General features: G+C 39.6%; 1 protein-coding gene and 1 long non-coding RNA gene across 3 annotated transcripts in view; one reads left to right on the top strand and one right to left on the bottom strand.

The window, feature by feature from the left end:
- Nucleotides 1-10,584: 10,584 nt before the first annotated feature.
- On the bottom strand, nt 10,585-14,728 carry LOC129046660 (uncharacterized). Its single transcript, XR_008508316.1, has 2 exons — nt 14,627-14,728; nt 10,585-13,908 (listed from the first exon to the last, which is right to left on the bottom strand). It is a non-coding gene; the product is annotated as an uncharacterized LOC129046660 (long non-coding RNA).
- The window catches only part of ATP9B (ATPase phospholipid transporting 9B (putative)), a 150,473-nt gene continuing 145,918 nt past the window's right edge, over nt 14,659-19,213 (top strand). For both annotated transcript variants that reach the window (XM_054514570.1, XM_036402314.2), the window contains exon 1: nt 14,659-14,788. In XM_054514570.1, the coding sequence (XP_054370545.1) occupies nt 14,694-14,788 (95 nt within the window). In that variant the 5' untranslated portion in view covers nt 14,659-14,693. The remainder of the gene's footprint in view (nt 14,789-19,213) is intronic.

The raw sequence follows: 19,213 nt of genomic DNA, 5'->3' as shown, positions 1-19,213 counted from the left end.
AAAATAATGAATGCCTGTGGAAATATTTTTGTGTTATGACAGAAAGGAAATTTTTATTGTTCTTAGCTACTCATTTGCACCATTGATATTAGAACTGAAACCATCTCAGCACAAAGTCTCTGAACCAGAATTAAATAATCACTGACTGAGATAGTGAGATACCTGATTGAATGTAACACCTGATAATGGTATTGAGATGCTTCAAAGCCCCAGCAGATATTATGGCTCAAAGAGGATGTTCATAAAAATATGAATCTATATATCCTTTTTCAAAGTATTTGTCTCTTTAGGCAGTAACTTAAATCAATTAATATCAATTAATATTCTCTACAAGAATTATGAGGGGAAAGTAACTACAGCAGCTAATAAGCTGCAAAGGTACTCCTTGAGCTCAGAATGTATTTTTCAAGACTAATGTTTCACTGCAGATGTGATGATCCATAGTGTCTCATCTTTTTGTTACATGAAATATATGATGGCACAGGTACTTCAACTGTTTGTCACACCAAGCACAGGAGACTTTCATTGAACATTCACTATCCATTGATTACCTGCCATACATTCAGTGGCCTGAGCTGACCTATTTGTTTTTATAGTTTAAAAATATACTTAGGACACACATTTTAAAAAATATTTTGTTATTGTTAAGACTTTATGCTTAACTATGCAAACACAAATGATATAAAAAACCCAGTGAGGAATTCAGCATCACCACGCAAAAATAAACCTACTTGTGTCATGTAGTCTTAGAAGACCAATTGATAAAGAGGCAAAATTAGCTTATTCTTATCTAGGCTGTCCATATTTTTATTTTGAAGAGTAGGGGGTTTTTCAATGCCATTTAAAAGATCTGCTCCATTTCACTGTGGCTTTGCAATAAAAAGTCAGTGTGGGACAGAGGAACAGCTGTGCTATCTCAGAAGCATCTTAGTGAACCTAAAATTGCCTCACACAATTTTTTTCCCTTTGTCAGAAACTTGGATAATGTGGCTGAAGTTAGTTTGAGTTTTCTTTTATTTTTTTAAAGCTCTTAGAAAAATACATCTCTTTCCTTTTATCTGTGGGATAAACTTTTCAAAATATGTATTTACGTTTCCAATTTTCCATCAAAACAGTTTTATCTGTATGTTTTTGATAAACCTAGCTTAGAACCATAAACCATCATATTTTCCATGATCCAGAAGGGGACTAAGGTAGTTTTTCCATTTGCAGGGGCAGAACTCTGCTAACAAGGAGCCAAACCTTTCTTTCAGCTTCTCCCTTCTTGCATTTTCTTTGTAACTAGGAATCTGTATGCAACACTGGTCTGTAAAAGAAGTAAAATACTTTGGTTTGTGGCCTTGCAAATAAAGCATATGGAGAAAATGGTCAATCAGCACCTTGTCTTTTGATTCCTTCTTCATAAAGAAGCACCTTTACCCTTCAAAGACAACACCACAAATGTAGATAAAAGATGGATGAGAGCTCTCTCTGGCTCATTTACTGGAGCCAAATGCAGTTCTCAGAAGAGGCTGGTAAGGACCATATTTTCAAAGTAAATAGGTCCACAGAATGTGCCAAAGCACAGGGCAGGTTTTGGGGATAAATAAGAGGGAAGAGACTAGGTAATATCTGCCTTAACTCTTGAATGTGAGTAACAGGAGTATTTGAATTACTGCCAATGGTCCATCAGTTACATGCACTGAATCCTATTGGCTCTGCTTAACCTACAAAATTCAAGGAGGGGTGTCTTGGCTACACATCTGAGAAGGGTGGAAGGGTGTAACCTTGTGCTATACAGAGTTGTGTACAGCATAAAATTGAATTATGATAACATAAACCATAAGAACAAACAGTTCTATCAAAATACTGAGTGTCTTCAGGATGGCAGGACTGCAACTGCAACAAGATGGGTACAGTCCACAGTGGTTTGTGAATGTCACATGGACTTCATCTAGAACAAGATATTTTTTAAATCTTTCCTCATATAATGGATATGTAGTTTTAAACAAGTTCATTCACAGGGAAAATTTACGAGTAATATAAGCAAACGTCTGCTTATGTTATTATATTACTACATTATTAATATTATATATTAAAATTCAAGAATAATATAAGCAAATGTCTGTACACTGAAACTCTAGAAATAATAATAGTACAAAATTCAGCACTGTAAAGCTCTTTCTTGCCTCCTGGGACCCAGACACTGGAGAACCACTGATTGCCAGATCTGTGCAGAACATGATGAGACTGGCGCTTTGGGGCTACATCTCCTTGCTGAACTGCATTAGAAAGAGCAAGGGGGTTATTTTGGTATTTTAGAGCAATTATTATTTTTGTCATGTGGCTTTATAAGATCAAGATTAACACTTACAGAGAATATATGTGTGTTCATTATTACCATAATAACAAAAGTGTTTCGGAAATATGCAGTTGAAAAACCCCTTTTTTGATTATTTGTGGTATTTTTACATTACTTTGGAAAAACCAATTCTTAGAAAAATAAAAACTTAGTTTACAAAAGAAGATGTTTGCACATCATGGAAGATATCTGCTTTGAACATCCTCAATCATTTTGTTGGTGACAAGGAGAAGCCATATTCTTTGAGCAAATGAAATGCAGGACGTGATGGCTGCTCAGAGAAGCCTAAATTTGCAAGAACAACAATCTTTGTCTTTAGTTTCTTAAATCCTTGAGGAAGACCTCAGTACTGTCCAGAAAAAGACAAGAATGCAATATGATTGGGTTCTTTCTACTTTTTGTTATTTATTTAAAACAAAATCATCAGTTTATGGGAACCTGTTGTTAAGAGATGGGATTTTACGAATGAAAGGCTAGAATCCTTGGGCCCTCTCTTCCTTCTCAAGAGGGTGCAGCCCTGCAGGCTTTGAATCTATGGATGGGGTCCCATTTGCCCGGAATGCACAGCCCACTTGCTCCAGAGCATGGTTTCAAGACTCCATGTCTTTTGGGCAAACAGTAGTGGAGCATTTCTAGTCTTGTGGCTGACTGGACAGGACAAATCATTTGAGTTTATCTCAGCCTTAACTATTTGTTGAGAGAAGGAACTATGGATAATTTTCCCTGTTTGCTACTTCTTCAATGCAGTACAGAATGGGCATTACCTATGCCAATGTGCTCCATGAATCTGAGGCAGGAAAGAAATGAAAATACCATAATCGTCCTTTTGGAAATGCAGGAAGATTTAGACAGAATAATTATTGAAGCTGGAATTTAGTCAGAATGCTGAGTGTGAACACATTTTCTGTTCTAAATACTACTGTGGATCCTTTCCTGGCCGCATGTGGCCAGAATCTGATTTTTTCCACGTGTTATAGCAATCTGCCATCTCCTTTCATCCTCATCCCAAATTAAGAATGACATATTACATCCAAATCATAGACCTGCATTATCAACAGCTCATAGAACAGTCTTCAACATAATCAGTGTAAGTAATTTACCAGATAAAAGAATGTTAATAGCAAGTACAGTATAATTTATGTGGACACAAATTGTACCTATCTTTCAGAAGAAGAAAGGCACTGCTGTGTACAAAGAGTGGATCAAGAGCAAGGTCAAGTGTAAGCACTTCTGTTTAACATGCACAGCCTGAAAACAGCAGGAAGAGCTTTCAAAGACAGATGGAAATGATACCAAATAAAGTTATTATAAATAATTGCTGTTTTTATGCTCCAAGTGGGTTTGATATGAGAGGCAGTTATAAATGGAAGACCTATTGTTTAGAAGGCATTTGATGAAGACCTCATTTCATTGAAAGGGTTGAAAGTTTACAACTTGTAATACTAGAGGGAAATGGTCATTTTAGTTAGCTAAGTTTCTTAGCTAGTGTGTGTAGATATATATGAAGCACTGGTACAGGAGATTTTGTTCACAGTTCTTGCATCTCAGTTATACATGTCTTAAAAGCAAACACAGGTGAACTTTTGCCTTTGGATTTATGGATCATCTTTTCTTTCTGAAATTACCAGTGCCTAAAATATACTAGGAATGGACTAGACTGTGAAAATTAAGTATTTTCTTGATGTGTACTGAGGCTTGGGATTTGTTAGCTGCACAAAAGATCCCATTTTGCATATATTTTTTTTCTCTTCCCTTTATAACTCTGTTTAATAAGATTAAAGGAAAACATTCAGAACTGTCATGCTGTATCTTCATAGTATCTAATAACAAAGCTTCCACTTCTCAGGGAACCTGCTCTTTGCATCATGAGGGGTTTCCCAAATCTACTACTTCAGCAAAGGAAGAAACCTCAGGCTCTTCCCTCTTGTGGTAGAACATGGACTTTCTGAAGCACAGGAGAAAAAGCCACTTTACTAACTGGCTTTCAGAAGGTTGTTTAGGTGAGACACAGTTTGTAATTGATGCTATATGAGGAATGGTAATTAAGAGTTGAAATTGCACTCTGTATGGCATGGAGATCACCCCAAAAATGTGTTAGCTACCATTCTGAAAACCTTCATGCTTCAGAGATCAGCTATGCAATCTGGTGGACGGGAGCAGATTTCTGTCTAATGAAGCTCCAAATTTTTCAGCTAGGTAATTAACCTGGAATAAGCTGGCAGACAGATGACTTTCTGGACAAGATACTAGACTAGGACTGAAGTAAAAGTGAATTTTTCACTGGATTTTCCATAGCCTTTTTTATTTCATTACTGTTCAGTTCTGGTCCTATGTTTTTATGCTGTGAAAAAAAAATTCCATCTCCATCCCCAAATTTACTTGGGAAAAGTAGGGAATGAATGAGGCCAGACATGCCACACTGATAGTACCTTGTCAGCACATATCAGCACATTTGCTTCTGGGTATCTGCTAATTTTCACCCCATTTTCTTCACCTTCCTGAGTCAGCCCTGTGTCCAAAGGCCTGTGTCTCAGGCTTATGCTTTGGGAGCTTTGCACAGCTGATAACATAACTCATCTGGTCAATTCTCCTAAGTCTATCCAGATTTTTAGTCATGCTCTGACCAACAGTGAGGGCAAAGTGATTTTAACTGGTAGGTGAACAATGAGAGATGTCAGCACTCAGCAGCATTTCTGATCCCAGAAACAATGCTGGTGATACAGGGACATTTTAGCTGATGTCTTTTTCTTGAATTGCCTGCCATGGAGGATAACAAGGCAGACTTTCCAAACTTCACAGACAGAAGAGGAATCTCAGCCACAGTCTATGTCCATATGTCTATGGATATACACACACATTTACACACACTCACATCTATACTGAACAAAGGTAACTGAATGAAAGTCAGATATCCACAAAGTTCCTTTGTACTTAGATCATGTTTTCCACTGCCCTCAGATGTGTTCTCGCCTGAGCTCACTGCCAGAAACCTCTCATGCTGTACCCACTGCAAGGAAGCAAAGAAGACAGCAGAAAGGCTCCTTGCTGTAAGACACAAGAAGGTAACTGAGGAGAAATTGAATTTCAAATACTCATGCGCACCCCATTCACCTCACAATGATTCTATGGCTCTATGAAGCCTAAGGTTACAGGCCTATTCTAAACTCCACCTTTTATATACCACTGCACCCACATTGTTCAAGTTTAGAAAGGGCACAAGGATACATTTCTCCTCTCTATCAGTGATGCTTCCATCTCAGCAAAGTCTTCAAATAAGAATCCTGTAAAGAAATCCATTCTTTCTTTATAGAGACCATGTTGCATATTATTAGTACAAAGGGATATGCAGTGTAAAACATTAATTTCTATTTTCCAGAAGAAACATCTTTGATCTTAAAATAAAGTTACATTTAGTTTCTTGAAAATATCATACAATATTTGTGGGGTACCCTCTCTCTTTTTTTTTTTTAAATACTGATCAATACTTGCCTCTTTCCAGAAAGAAAACGGGATGCAACTTGAGACTACAGATGCATTCTAGAAGATCAATATTTAATATTAATGTGTATAATAATCCATAAATTTCATATTTCATATTCATAGAGAAAAAGGAATAGGCTTATGATCTTGGCAGGACGGTATGACGCAGTCCTAATCCCAGCTGAATCTGTTTGTGAGCAAATAGTTTTATTCTGTATCGCCATACTGCACCAGAGGTCTGTTAAATAATTTTCAAGCACCTCTCTCATTGCTTTCAAACTGATCACTTAGACCTTTCCTTGCTTTAAATGAAAAAAAATAAAGCCACAAAAAAACCCCAATAGGATAGGGAAAAAAGAGCATATAATCCCTCCCAAAAAGTCTATTATAAGCAACAAGAGAAAATATCCCGTCTTGTGACATTGATGGAATTCATGGAAGAGAGTATGGTTTTTCTTCTTTTTTAAACAGGAAATGTATGGGAGAAGAACAATTCCCTAGGATTCCCACTTTTCTGAAGAGCTTCTTTCTTGACTCTTACCCTGCTTTCCTCTTGCCAACAGCCTTCTAACTCAAAGGTGCAATGCACATCTCTCTCTCCCTCTTTCATTTCTTTTTAGCCTTCAAAAATTAATTAATTCAATTTCCCTGAAGTCTATATAAGACGTGGACTCCTTTAGATTCCTTTCACAGAAAATTTACTAAGGGGTTAGAAAAATCTTTCTTTGTACCAGAAGACTGAAAAATGACAAGCCATAGCTGACTGTCCTGGCATCCTGACAGTTGTATATACAATCTGCAAAAGAATTTCATGCTGCTCCTTCCCTAGCTGCTTGTTTCAATCAGGTTTTGTCTGTTGGGTTGTTGCACCTATACTTTTTGTTATATAATTATTTTCACTAACATCATGGATTATGACTCCACGCCTCTGTAATCCAAGAAATTAAATCCTGGCAACTTCAATCTAAATGTATTTCAGACCTCAGGTATTATTTTTAAACAATGGACTAAGAATTTATATAGTCACAGTCAATTTTTGTGGATAACCTATTTACTCTGCTATATGAAGTATATATTTCTTTTCAGCTTAAAGTCTCTTCACAACAATGTTATCTACTTTCAAAAACCACTGTGTTTGGCTACTAGTTCTTCCAGATTTAGATAAGTTAGAATCAGATAAGGATATTGGAAGTTGCAGGTAACTAACATTTGTAGAGTCTTTATCCTAGTACTTTGGAGACAAAATTGATTTTCTTTATTCAGTATTATTGAGGGCAACCCTGGTTTCAGTTTGCTTTGTAGAAGGAAGCTGACCCTTCTTAGTTCTGAAAAGAAGCAATGAGGGTTTTTTTTTTTTATTTATGGGAGATTCCCCGGGGAATGGGAGAAAATGTTTGCAAATTATAGTAGACAAAACCCACTGGGATTATTTGATGATTATAATGGGAAGCAATCTCTCAGTGACAAATAATGAGTTGAGTGGGAACAGATTGCTGCTCAGGGCAGTACTGGGGAAGAAGGTAGAGGAATGACATGGCGGGGCCACACCTCAAATCCTGTGTCCAGTTCTGGGCCTCTCACTGCAAGAAGGACATTGAAGTGCTGGAGTGTGTCCAGAGAAGGGCAATGGAGCTGGGAAAGGGTTTGGAGCACATCCTATAAGGAGTGGCTAGGGAAGCTGGAAGTGCTAAGCCTGGAGAAAAGGAGGCTCAGGGGAGACCTTCTCACTCTCTACAACTGCCTGGAAGGAGGCTGTAGTGAAATGGGGCTTGGCCTCTTCTGCCATGTCTCAGGTGAAAGGACAAGAGGAAATGGCCCTCAGTTGTGCCAGGGGAAGTTCAGATTAGATATCAGAAAAAAAAGGTTTCACTGAAAGTGTGGTTAGGTTCTGGAATAATTTGCCCAGGGAGGTGGTGGAGTCACCGTCTCTGGAAGTGTTCAAGAGCTGTCTGGATGCAGCACCTGGGAATATGAATTAGGAGTGACTACGGTAGTGTTGGGCTGACAGTCAGACTAGATGATCTTGAAGGTCTCTTCCAACCTTGATGACTCTGATTCTGTGAAAATAATGTTTCTTATATGAATAAGAGATACAAGAAAAATCTGTAAGGTTCAATTTGCTGCTTGGAGTGAAATCAGTATAGAAAGAGAAGATGTTTAGGTTTTAGCAGAAAACAGATCTGACTGGCTAAAATATCTGAGTAAAAACTGGTTTCAGTAGCTGGTCTGAGGCAAAAAAAATTTCTTTTTTTACTATTAGCCTGAGCTGCTGGCTGGGACAGACATAGGGAGATATCAGAGAAAGAGGAGATTACAAGTAATTTCAGATTTTGAAGGATGTGCTTTACAAGACACTAAGTATTTTTTCACTTAGCATCTGGGAACTTTTTCTTCATCTAATTCTGTATAGCTCCCAGAACAAAGACTCCTAACCCCATGTGAAGCTTTTGGTCACTATTGTATCAGAAACTGCAAAAGGAAATGAGATCCAAGCAAGTCCGATACTAGCAACCACAACTGGATACTTGAGTTTACACTTGGGCCTTGTTTGTCCTTCCATGACCTTTTCAGAAGCTCTGAAACAACACAAAATTTGTAATTAATCCATGGGTATATTTTCTTTCAGTTTCAAGAAGTAGTTAAAACAGCTGTATTTATTCATTTGAAATATCAACAGCATGGAATTTGAAGAAATATACCTACTGAGAAAACTCAAAAAGAAAAAAGGGTCCTTTGAAAGTACTGGTGGGCTTTGCTGTTAATTTTGCACAGCAGATTCATGGGAATATTTTATCAGATATTCTCTCATTTTAAGAGAAGATCAGGAGTTGGTAATACAGCTCAAGAGCTTTGAGTCCATAGGGCTTTTTATTCTCCAATTAGAAATAGAAATCTAGCACTGAACTTACATACAATAAGAGCATTAGAAAGAATACCTCAGAAGCTAACTAGAAATTCAAAGGCATGGTATTTTGAAATGTATATTAAAGTAATGTTTAAGTTAGAGGTTAACTTAACTGGAGAGATACTGTGCAAAATTATTAGATGGTTGTCAGTGAAGGGTCATTGTGAAAATGCAGTAAAATAATGAACATTGTATTATAAGTTTTTCCTTTTGTTTATTCACAATCAACACTTAACATCTTAAGTGAAAGCATGACTGATATTTATATCAGAAGTCACCAAAGTTTATCTGTTTTTAAACCAATTTTATTTCTAGGATTTGCACTTTTTCTGCCTCAAGTGTTGCCAAGCAAATTGGAGAAAATGCCCTATCAGCCAGGCTTGTTACTGCCTAGAAGACATAGGTCTAGTAAAATCCAAAATACAGCATATACCTTATTTTTCTTATGTAATTGGAGAAGATATTGCTTGCATTTTATTCTTAATGTCTGACTTGGTGGAATACAGGTGAGGGTGACACAGGACTGAAGCCAATGCTGAGGGATGCATAGTTTGTTAAGGATGGACTACAAAAGGAGGAATAGAGATTTGGCAGTCCATAAATCCTGCAGGGCTGCAGAGAGTTGGCATTTACCTAAGAAAATACCTTGAAAGAAGGTGTGAAAGAAATGTAACAGCCGGGAGTGCAATTAATGGACAAACACTGAATGTTGTGAATATTAAAAATAAAATGTGTAGAAATAGAATTTTCTTCTAGCTATGTAGACAATAATATTTTTTAATATGTGAGTAGCATTTTGTTTTCGGAATTTTTATAGGATAGCAATATTTTAAATTATTATTTTTACTTATTTTTTCTGTTTTTAAACTCATTTACTTTGGCATATAAGTGAATTGTATGAGGCTTCATTGTCTGAAGAGGTCTTTTAAAACCTTTCAGAGAAAGCAGTCTCCCCTTTTGTTCTCTCCCAGAGCAAGATAATATTTTGTTACATCCTACAGTAACATATTGAAGATGAAAAGGCATAGCTATTAGCATTATTAAAACTGATAACTGCAGCTGGTTTAGCTCCTTCTATTTAATATTTGGTTTGTTCCCTTTCTCTGACAGTGTAAGAATTTATTTGGTGTAGCATTGCCCTTAGCTCTTCCTACAAACAAGACCATATTCTTTCTGTGTCGGTGTGCTTAGGTCTTGCTAGTGATTTTTTTTTAAGTCACCAAGTGTTTTGGACCAATTTACACTTTGATGAAAATTTGAGGACAGATACCAGGCTGGTTTACCACTGATGAAAAAAGTTACACAATCTAAAGAGAAATGCATGGAGGTTTGAAGGATAAGGTGACAAAATACCTAGTATATAAGTAATGTAAATTTTGTACCTGTAACATTACATGAGGCTAACTGAAATTTTTTCTTTTGTTTTATATCCAATGATTTTTGTATCATTTCCACAGATTTACTCCAGTATAAATGATTTTATAATTTGGCCTTGAGAAGGATAGCAAAGAATGAATTAGCTTCAAACTGCCTTTCATTTCCCCTGTTACCCTAGCCCAGACTGGATACATAATCAGGGTTAGAAGGGAGGGAGCAGTTAACCTTGAACATTTACAGCAGAAGTAGAATGGCAACAGAAATATAAATTATTATTAAATGCCCTTTGGGGATATCAGGCAGAACTTGTTACAGATAGGTTCTGCACCTGTAGCAGATACATGCAACAAACGCAAAACAGTTTCCATGCCAGCTCATTCCTAGGCAAACCGAGAGTTCACAAGATCCATAAATCATAGGTTCTGGATCTCTGCCACTTATTAGAAATGCAAAGGTTATGCAAAAAAAGAAGCACAGAAAGGATGATACAGAAAGTTTATTTCTGAGTGGTGCTATATTTACTTATTATCACAAATGTATGATATCATGATATTTAAGTGACAAACATTACTTAGGCAAGTATTGAAATAAATATTATAATATTATTATTGAAATTAATTCCTAAAATGAATTTTTTTTTTTATAAAAAAAAATAACATCTGCCTGAAACACCTGAATACCGAAATCTGGATCAAAAGCAAGTTTATTCTATGATCTTTCAGTATTGCTAAATAAGAAAGGAAACATATTATCAAAATGCAGGGACATTTTCTAAAGGCAACTTGAAAAGTTATCACATATCGTATGCCAAATTGTCAATTCTGCATGGTGAAAACTTTTATATAAATGTTTAGAATTTTCTTTAAAAAACAAAAGACAAGATCACATCATAATCTAGAGGCAAAACTGAATGATAATCCATGCCAAAAAATCAAAGATCCTGCACTTAAGAGCTTCTACCATTTTATGAAAATAGTGATGCAAACAGGCAATTAGAGTGATCAAGAAGGTGAAATCATGATAGATTTCCAGCAACTGTCCTAACAAGCTTGTTGCCGCCGCTTGGGGCGTGGCGTCCCGGGTCGAGGACGGTTCTGTGGCGGCGCCTCTGCCACAGGGGCCAAACACATGCATACACCAATGTGGTGGACAGTAATTGGCCTTTATTAACGGTTAGACAGGGTCTTTTATAACAGGGGGTAACGGTCAGTTAACAGTAAAAGGGGAGGGGTTCTACGTGACCTCGCGATATCTCGAGACCTCGTGATATTTCCCCACACAAGCTTGTTGCAGTGTGATGCCCCTCAGGTGTGCCAACCTTTCCCCTCCCCCTTTGCCCTCCTACTTAGAGCTGTCCATCAATCTTAACATTCCAGCAGGGCGTCGTGTGGTTGGCAGAAGTTCAAAAGATTCCCCTCAGGTCCAGGCTCATTGGCCTGTCCAAGTGTCTTTATCCCTTGAGCCTTCCCCTCCTCCCACCTGGTTGGTGGCTCACCTGTCCCTTCCCCTCCCCCTGTCCCCGGGCTTAAAAGGAGACAAGGCCATGCGGTCAGGATTCTATTAGGAGCCGTTTCAGAGGTCTACCACCCTGCAATGAAACTCTGGATTAAGACTCTATGATAGAATCCTCTCCTTTCCCTTCACCATCGCCTGAACCTTTTCCACCAGAGGTAAACTGAGTTCCTACTTTGCCTGGATTTGTTGCGAGTGCCCTAGCTGCAGCATCCAGCCGGCCAAATGTATCTCTGAGGTGAAACACCACAGCTGCCACCTTTGGCCCAGCAGCAAGGGTCAGACGCAGCTAGGCACGTCCCACACGGAAATATTGGGATTAATATTCCATACAAGCTTTAAACATATATTTGAAGTAATCAAAACGGCATGTGTTTAAAATTATTTTGTCACTCTCTTGGCCATTGGCACACTAAAAAACTAATTTTTCTCTTCTTAGAAGGCTTTCTGGTCAAACTCTTCTCTGTACACAGGCAATAGAGAAGTATTTCTTTCTTGAAACCTTAAAGTAATAATCAATAAAATAATGCTTTATGGACTACATGAGACTCAGTAAGACATGAAGACTCTGAAGGTATTTATGATTCCTAATGATTGTCTCATGCTGGGGCCTTTACAGGTCTGACAATAATTAACCTTTCCTTACACATCCTCGATCACTTATTTGTCTATTCATATGGAATTTACAAACACATGCACATAATTGTGCACATGACTAACATTAGAGGTAGTTACAGGCCAAACAACCCACTAAATATCCAGAAATATAACCAAATAACCAGAACCAAAATTCTGCACAGACAAGAAGATTAATCTTAGGCCACTAACTTGTGAATGAAGTGCTTTCTGTTCAGTTCAAAAATTGTTCTGTCATGGGCTAGAATCAATTAATAAACTGGAAGCAATAGCTTAAATTCACTTGGCCTCAATGATCTGCGGTAACTTACTTAGCCACGTGAGAATTCTGAATATATAGTTATTAATATTAATGTTTAACATTTTAAAGCTGTGAAATGTGTAGAATTGCAGTAACAACATGAAAGCACCTAGGACTAGCATAATTGTTACCCTGAAAGTTTTCCAGGCTGTGTTTGCTTATTCCAGCATGTACATCATGGCAGAGCAGGCAGGAGACAGGCAGTACCACACACACCCCATAAACTGCCATAAACATAAAACACATAGACATAAAAAACATAAAAAGTGGATGCAACAGCAATGTATCCTTGAGCAGAGTCACCCAGCCTGGGTGGAATTACCACCCAGTTAGTAATAGAGCATTACTAACTGTGCAGCCAGCACCTACAAGAGGGAAGTGACCTTTCTCTTCTGTCTGGTACTTGTAGGACCTTATCTGGGTTACCATGTCCAGTTTTGGTCTTCTCATTACAGAAGCTCATTGTCATTCTGAAGTGAGTCTATGAAAAGGTGACTAAGATGGCCAAGGGGCGGGAGAACATGATGTATAAGGAGAGGTTGAAAGCTCAGCCTGCACAGCTTAAAGTAGAAAAAGTTAAGAAGAAACTTTGTGGCTGAATAAGACTACTTAATGGCACAATACCAAGAAGATGGTGGCCAGACTTTTCTCAGAGATGGATGGTTTTGGCTGATCCTGTGTTTCCCAAATTGGAACACGGGAAGTTTTGAGTACTTATTAGCAATTTGTTTATCACAAGATAAAGACTGCGACAGGTAGCCCAGAGAAGTTATGGAAATACTGTGCTGTCCTTGGAGGTGTTCAATACTCCACTGCACATGGCCATGAACAGCCTGATATTAAATGTAAGGTCTTGGTCTAGCTGATGTCTAGACATCTCTTTCAATACAAATTACAATTCTGTGATTCTACTGGTGAACTGATTCTGATTCCAATACCAAGAACATTTTAAGGATTAACAGAGTTAAAAAGCTAAATAAATATCTTTCCCCTTTCTGGCATTTCCATGCGTGACCCTTTGACTACTCAGCAAAGTCTTGTCACGTGCCCAGCATATTTTTCCCTTCTATTCCTATAGAAGCCTTGTGCTTTCTGTGTAACTGTTGTTCCCATCTCCTGGTTCAACTTCAAGAGTTCTGTATCTGTTACTGAGTTCAAAATCCAGACAGTACACCTAAAGTCAAAATTCTGCTCAGAAATTTGCACTTGGAAATGCTGCCAGCGCTCCATAACCTTCACTCCAGCAGATAGGAGCATCCTTCATTGTAAGCTGTGTGTTGTGGTGCCTCCACAATGACCATCTTCCCTTGGGTGAAGGTACAGCTCAGGGAACAGCAACACTTCAGTCCAAAGTGCCTGGGTCATAAAAACAAACTTCATTTAGCAACAGACATTGAGGAAAAAAAAGAAAATAACTTTCTTTGCTCCTGCTGTAGAAAGTCTTCTGTATTGGTAATGGTGTTAGGCCTTTTGCTCCCCCAGAGCATCTGATTTCAGAGGAATACCAACAGATAACATTCTACAGTAGGTCTATAAACACATACATCTTTCAAAACAGCTTTTGCTGGTGGTGACTTGTATATCAACCCTGTGAGGTAACACAGACTGGTTCATTATCCCTGACATACAGAATGTCCACTTCCAGGTGGCAATACCTATCTCTGTTTAATGGCAGGAAACCATAACTGGCAGGCATGGAACCTCAGAAGCTGAATAATTACGGAATCACAGAACAGCTCAGGTTGGAAGGGACCACAGGATCCAACCTCCCAGTCCAAGCAGGGCCGCCCAGGGCACAGCACTGCGCCCAGACGACGCTTCAGTATCTCCATCACGGGAGACTCCACAGCCTTTCTGAGCAACCGCACAGGAAAGAAGTTCTTCCTCGTGTTCAGGTAGAACTTCCTGTGCACCAGCTCCTGTCCTACAGCCTGGCAGCAGGGAGAAGAGGGCAGATCCCGCCTGCCGTTCCCGCACTGCGGCTCCCCAAGGGCTCAGCGCACCCTGAGGACGCCGCCCGCGCGCCGCCCGCCCCGTGTTTACCTCGAGCCCCCGCCCCGCCCCTCATACGCACCGGCGTGGCCGTGACGTCAGGAGGGCCCGGGCGGCGCCCGGCTGGGCGGCGGGGGGGCGCCCCCAAGATGGCGGACCAGATCCCGCTGCGCCCGGTGCCGCGCAGCGCCCAGCGCAGGGCGGCCTATTATAGCAGCGCCGCCGCGGCGCAGCGGCACAGCAGGTACGGGCGGGGCCGGCGCGGCGGCCGCTGCCCCCCTCCTTCCCCTTTCCTTCCCCTGTCCCCAGCCGCGGGCGGGGCGGCGTGCGCCCCTCGCCCAGTCCCGCTGCCCTGCGGGATCCAGGACCGCCCGCCGGCTCCGCGGGGAGGGCGGGAAGGGGCGGCGGCCCCGCCGTGGATGGCGGAGGGGGATGTTGGCAGTCGTTGGCTCCCGCAGGCCTCCGCGGCCGTGGCCGCCTCTCCCGGGCCGCTGTTCCCGTGTCCCGGCGGCGGAGCCGGGGCCGGGACGAGCTGCGGTGGCGGCGGGAGGATGCTCAGGGCGCCCTCGGCCCGGCTGCTCCCGGCGCCAGCCCCGCGCCCGCGGGTGCGGCCTTCGCTCGCCCGGCCCCGCCGCCCGCAACTCCGCGCAACTCGGGTCCCTTGGCAGGAGTTCACTGAGGAGAGGGATGCTCGCGGCGGGGGGCTTGTTTGGGCGTCCTTAGTAAATATGTAGCGAGCTAGTTGTTGGGGCTAGCATGGACACCATTCCCGAGTGTGGCCATTAAATTAGTTTCAAATTCCCTCAAAGATACACTATTGGGCATAAACAATTTGGAGAAGACGGTTTAAAGATTTGCCATCAAATTGTTTCCAGGCAAAAATTGAACGTTGCTTTGCTTCCCATTATTCTGAATAATTTCTAGGGATGCTATTGTTGTGAGCATCGAAAAACTCTACTCCATAATTTTGATATCTCCATTGGATAGCCCTCTTACAGTGGATTATGTGATTGTACTTATTTATTACAGGTTTCCTTCCTCTTTTGGTTCTTGTAGAGCATTGTCTGTGGGTAGAAGGACTGGTGGGAGCAGTTCTAGGAGCTGAAGCAAATGGACTTGCTAAGAACAGAGTAGTTGGTGCTCTTTTTCTAGTTCAAATACAGTGATAAATCTGTTTCATAATGAATTAAATGTATTTACTTCTTTGGATGTGATAACCAACAAAAAAGGTAGTTTAAAGCTGTGCAAAATAGGTTAGGCTTACATTATGTTGTCTTGATTCTTAAACCAGATAAAGGGTTTTTTTATGAACATTCACAAGTTTGTAGGACAGTCTGCCATAGTGTTAGCCTTCCCCATCTCACTAATACTTGAATGTCTGACAACTTGTTGTAGGTTTGTCCTCTGTCTTGAGGTAGGACAATGTCATCATCATTACCCCTATTCCTTAGAGAATTGAATCAGAGAATGCTCTCACTGAAATTTGCTTCTCAGTAGGTATTGGGCTTGGGAATAAAGAGGAGGATTTGGTAGGCAAAAATTTAGTCCAGACTACTATCAAAGATACTGGGAGTTCTGTTGTAGGTTAGCCAGGAGTGTTCTGGTGATGCTGTAGATGGGATGGCTTGAGTCCATAAGTCAGATGGTTACACAGGTTAATTGAAGGTGTGTGTGCAGGTGTCATTGTGGTTCTTTAGACAAACTGTTTAATTGTGTCTTTATAAGCAGATTTGGCAAACTGTAGGAACTAGCAAGGAACTACCAACTTGTTACAGATTTGCTTCTTGCCCTCTGTCTTTGATCAACATTGCCCTCCAAAGATTGTGAATTACATTCCTTCCAGTTTAGATGACATCTTTCAGAGTTAGGGTCTTTTATAATCTGTGTATTTAACATATTGATCCTCCATAAAAGTGATTATCTATGTTTTTAGTTACTTTTGTGCAGCTTCTTGTAGGTATATAAAAGTTTTAAAAATTGACAGGCTCATTTATTGTGTTTCTTCATTTTTGATCACTTGATTAATGAATTGCTTATCTGAGCTCTGAGAATCAGAATACTTATACCAGTCTCTTCACTCACTTTACTGGTTTTATTTTTCTTAATGTGAGTTGAGTAAGTTGATCATTCTCCTTCAAGAATACCTTACCTTGGATATGTGAGAGCACCTCTGGAAGGTGTCCTATGGACCTGCAATAAAAACATGGGTATCTTTGTGTGGAGTCTACCACAGCTGTCTTGTGTAGAGTCAAAGGGGAAATACAGCAGTGCAAATAGTGGAATTACAACTTGTAAGTCTTGTGGCTCTAAGCTTGTAATTGAACTACAACTTCTATGTCTTTATGAATGATTCATCCTGCTTTTCTAATCTTTATCTTCAGCACAGACTCTGAAGAAGCCTTGTATTCCTGTGGAAACTGCAGCAAAGGTCCTGATGTCAGATACTTAGGAGAGTGTTGAAGTGAGGTCTCTGATATGCAGAAACCCATCATGTGCATGTATGCTTGAGGATTTTGCCTAAAAGGGTGTAATGCATATCTTTGAAGATGTCTAGAAACAAACACCTATAAAAACATACTGGAGTTGGCATGTTGGGTTTAATCCAGTGCTGTTGTTTCTGGACCTTCAAGACTTTTTGACTTGGTGTGATTTATTTTTTCAGTGAAGAATTTACAGTGTCTTGGAAGTCTTATACACACATCCTTAACTTTAGTGTAGTAGTGTTTTGAACTCCAGTTAATTGTCCTGCTGCTGTGCAATGTCAGTTAATACAACTTATCAGTTGCTAACCTTTATTGGCCTCGCACCTAATTTGTAGAATGACTTCTTTTGCTTGAGCTAAGCAGTCTGTAGGAGTCTTTGCCAGTGTTGCTCTAGCTCACTTTACAGTGAGGACAAAGATTATCATACTCATTGTTTGTCACACTCACTGTTTGTCTGTAGTGCACGTTGTGCTTTTGAGATTCATTTAGACAGACTGATAGTGCATATTTTAAAGCTGGAATATGGTTTCCCATACATACCTAAAGAAACTTCAATAATATGCAGACTTCTGTATGAAATTGTCGCCCGTTAAGAATCATTAAATGTCCTGTGATGTACTTTATGTATAAATAAACATGAGAAGATTATGTATTTTTATATATTCGTACTGTATGTGTTAAGGCCTGTTAAAAATATATTAAAATATATATTAAATATTACCTGTGGTTCAGTGAACACATGCATCCTGTTCTGCTTTTATTTCTGATATTTAAGCACAACTTATTACTTTTGCCGGAGAAATTCAGTTTTTATATTTTCTCTCATCTTTCCCTACCTCTGATGGACAGAGAACTGTTCATGTGTTGCTGTTAACAATTAGGGAAATCTGTCTCGGAGGAAAAAGTTGTTCACCTTAAAATGAATTTGAAATCCTTGCTATTGTTTAGTATTTTCAACTTGCATAGTTGTAAAAATGCTTGGGGAAAAACTGATTGGTTCAGCACTTGTTTCAGCACCTTGTCCTTCAGCTTGAAGGTTGTTATCTACAGGAAAATAATTGCTGCTTTTTGTTTACATGGTGAGGGAGAGAGAGGACCAGAGAACATTCAGGTTGACCTTAAATGTGCAGTGATGCTTATTCTCATCTGTTTGACTTGTGTTTGTCATCATCAACCACAGAGTAATCAACTGCTGACCACAGGAAGGAAGTTGACTGTGCTGTCATGTGAGGTTGGTGGCAGGAAAACAAGAAGTGTGGTGGAATTTTGAAGCTGATAAGGAACTAAACGGTAGTCAACTATCATTTATCCATAAACAAAATACCTGGTTTATTTAGGTGTTCTATGCTTGCTGCTGTCAGTGCATAATTGTATTTGACCTAGTAGGGCTGAGGCAAGAAGTGTTGGGACTCCTGGGCTGGTACCAGAAAATCACATCTTTCCAGCTCTCCCTTATGTGACATAAATTCACTTGCGCTGCAGATATTCATAAAGGTGTCATGAAAGATACCCAGTCACTGGAAGGAAATACCTTGTGTCCTCTTTCATGGTGTGGGCCACAGTAGTGTATTTATGAATGGCACAACTGGATATATTAAGTGGTTGTTGTAGGGCAAGTTATGGAACAGATCAACTGCTGTTGCTTGTCTCTGCAGTTTGCCACTGATGGGGCAACTGACAATACTGTTATTTTGGAATTCTTTTATGTCATTAGCGAATAAGAAACTTGCAGAAGAAGGAAAAATGAACCAAGTAATAGGATAATGTGTCTTTTGTGCAGGTAAATGTAGAATACTTGTTGCTTAACAATTTGTGAACTGTAGCTTATTTAATGTGAAGTATATATAATAGAAAAAAAATGAAATCTGTTCCAGATAAATGGGAATGGAAGTCTGCAGAACTTGAAGTTCAATGAAAATTCACATGGTTCCCTGATACTTACAAATCTCAAACCAGTTTTTGTAGTACACAAAAAATAAGATTATTTAATGTAGTAATACTGTTCTAGTGCTTTTGATTGGAATGAAAGCTGTTCCCAGCAATCTTGTAGTCCTTATGGTTATGATTTCTCAGAGTGTTTGGCTAGGTTCCACATTGAACCACCAAAAAAGAGATAAAAATGTCAATAGATAATAGTCAAGGCATGTACTGTAATGCTGTGGGATTTTTCATTTCTGACATAGTCT

Source organism: Molothrus ater, chromosome 1 (genome assembly GCF_012460135.2).
Source record: "Molothrus ater isolate BHLD 08-10-18 breed brown headed cowbird chromosome 1, BPBGC_Mater_1.1, whole genome shotgun sequence".
NCBI classification, from domain to species: domain Eukaryota; kingdom Metazoa; phylum Chordata; class Aves; order Passeriformes; family Icteridae; genus Molothrus; species Molothrus ater.
Note: the sequence above shows the minus strand (reverse complement) of the source record. Positions and strands in the feature narration are given on the sequence as shown.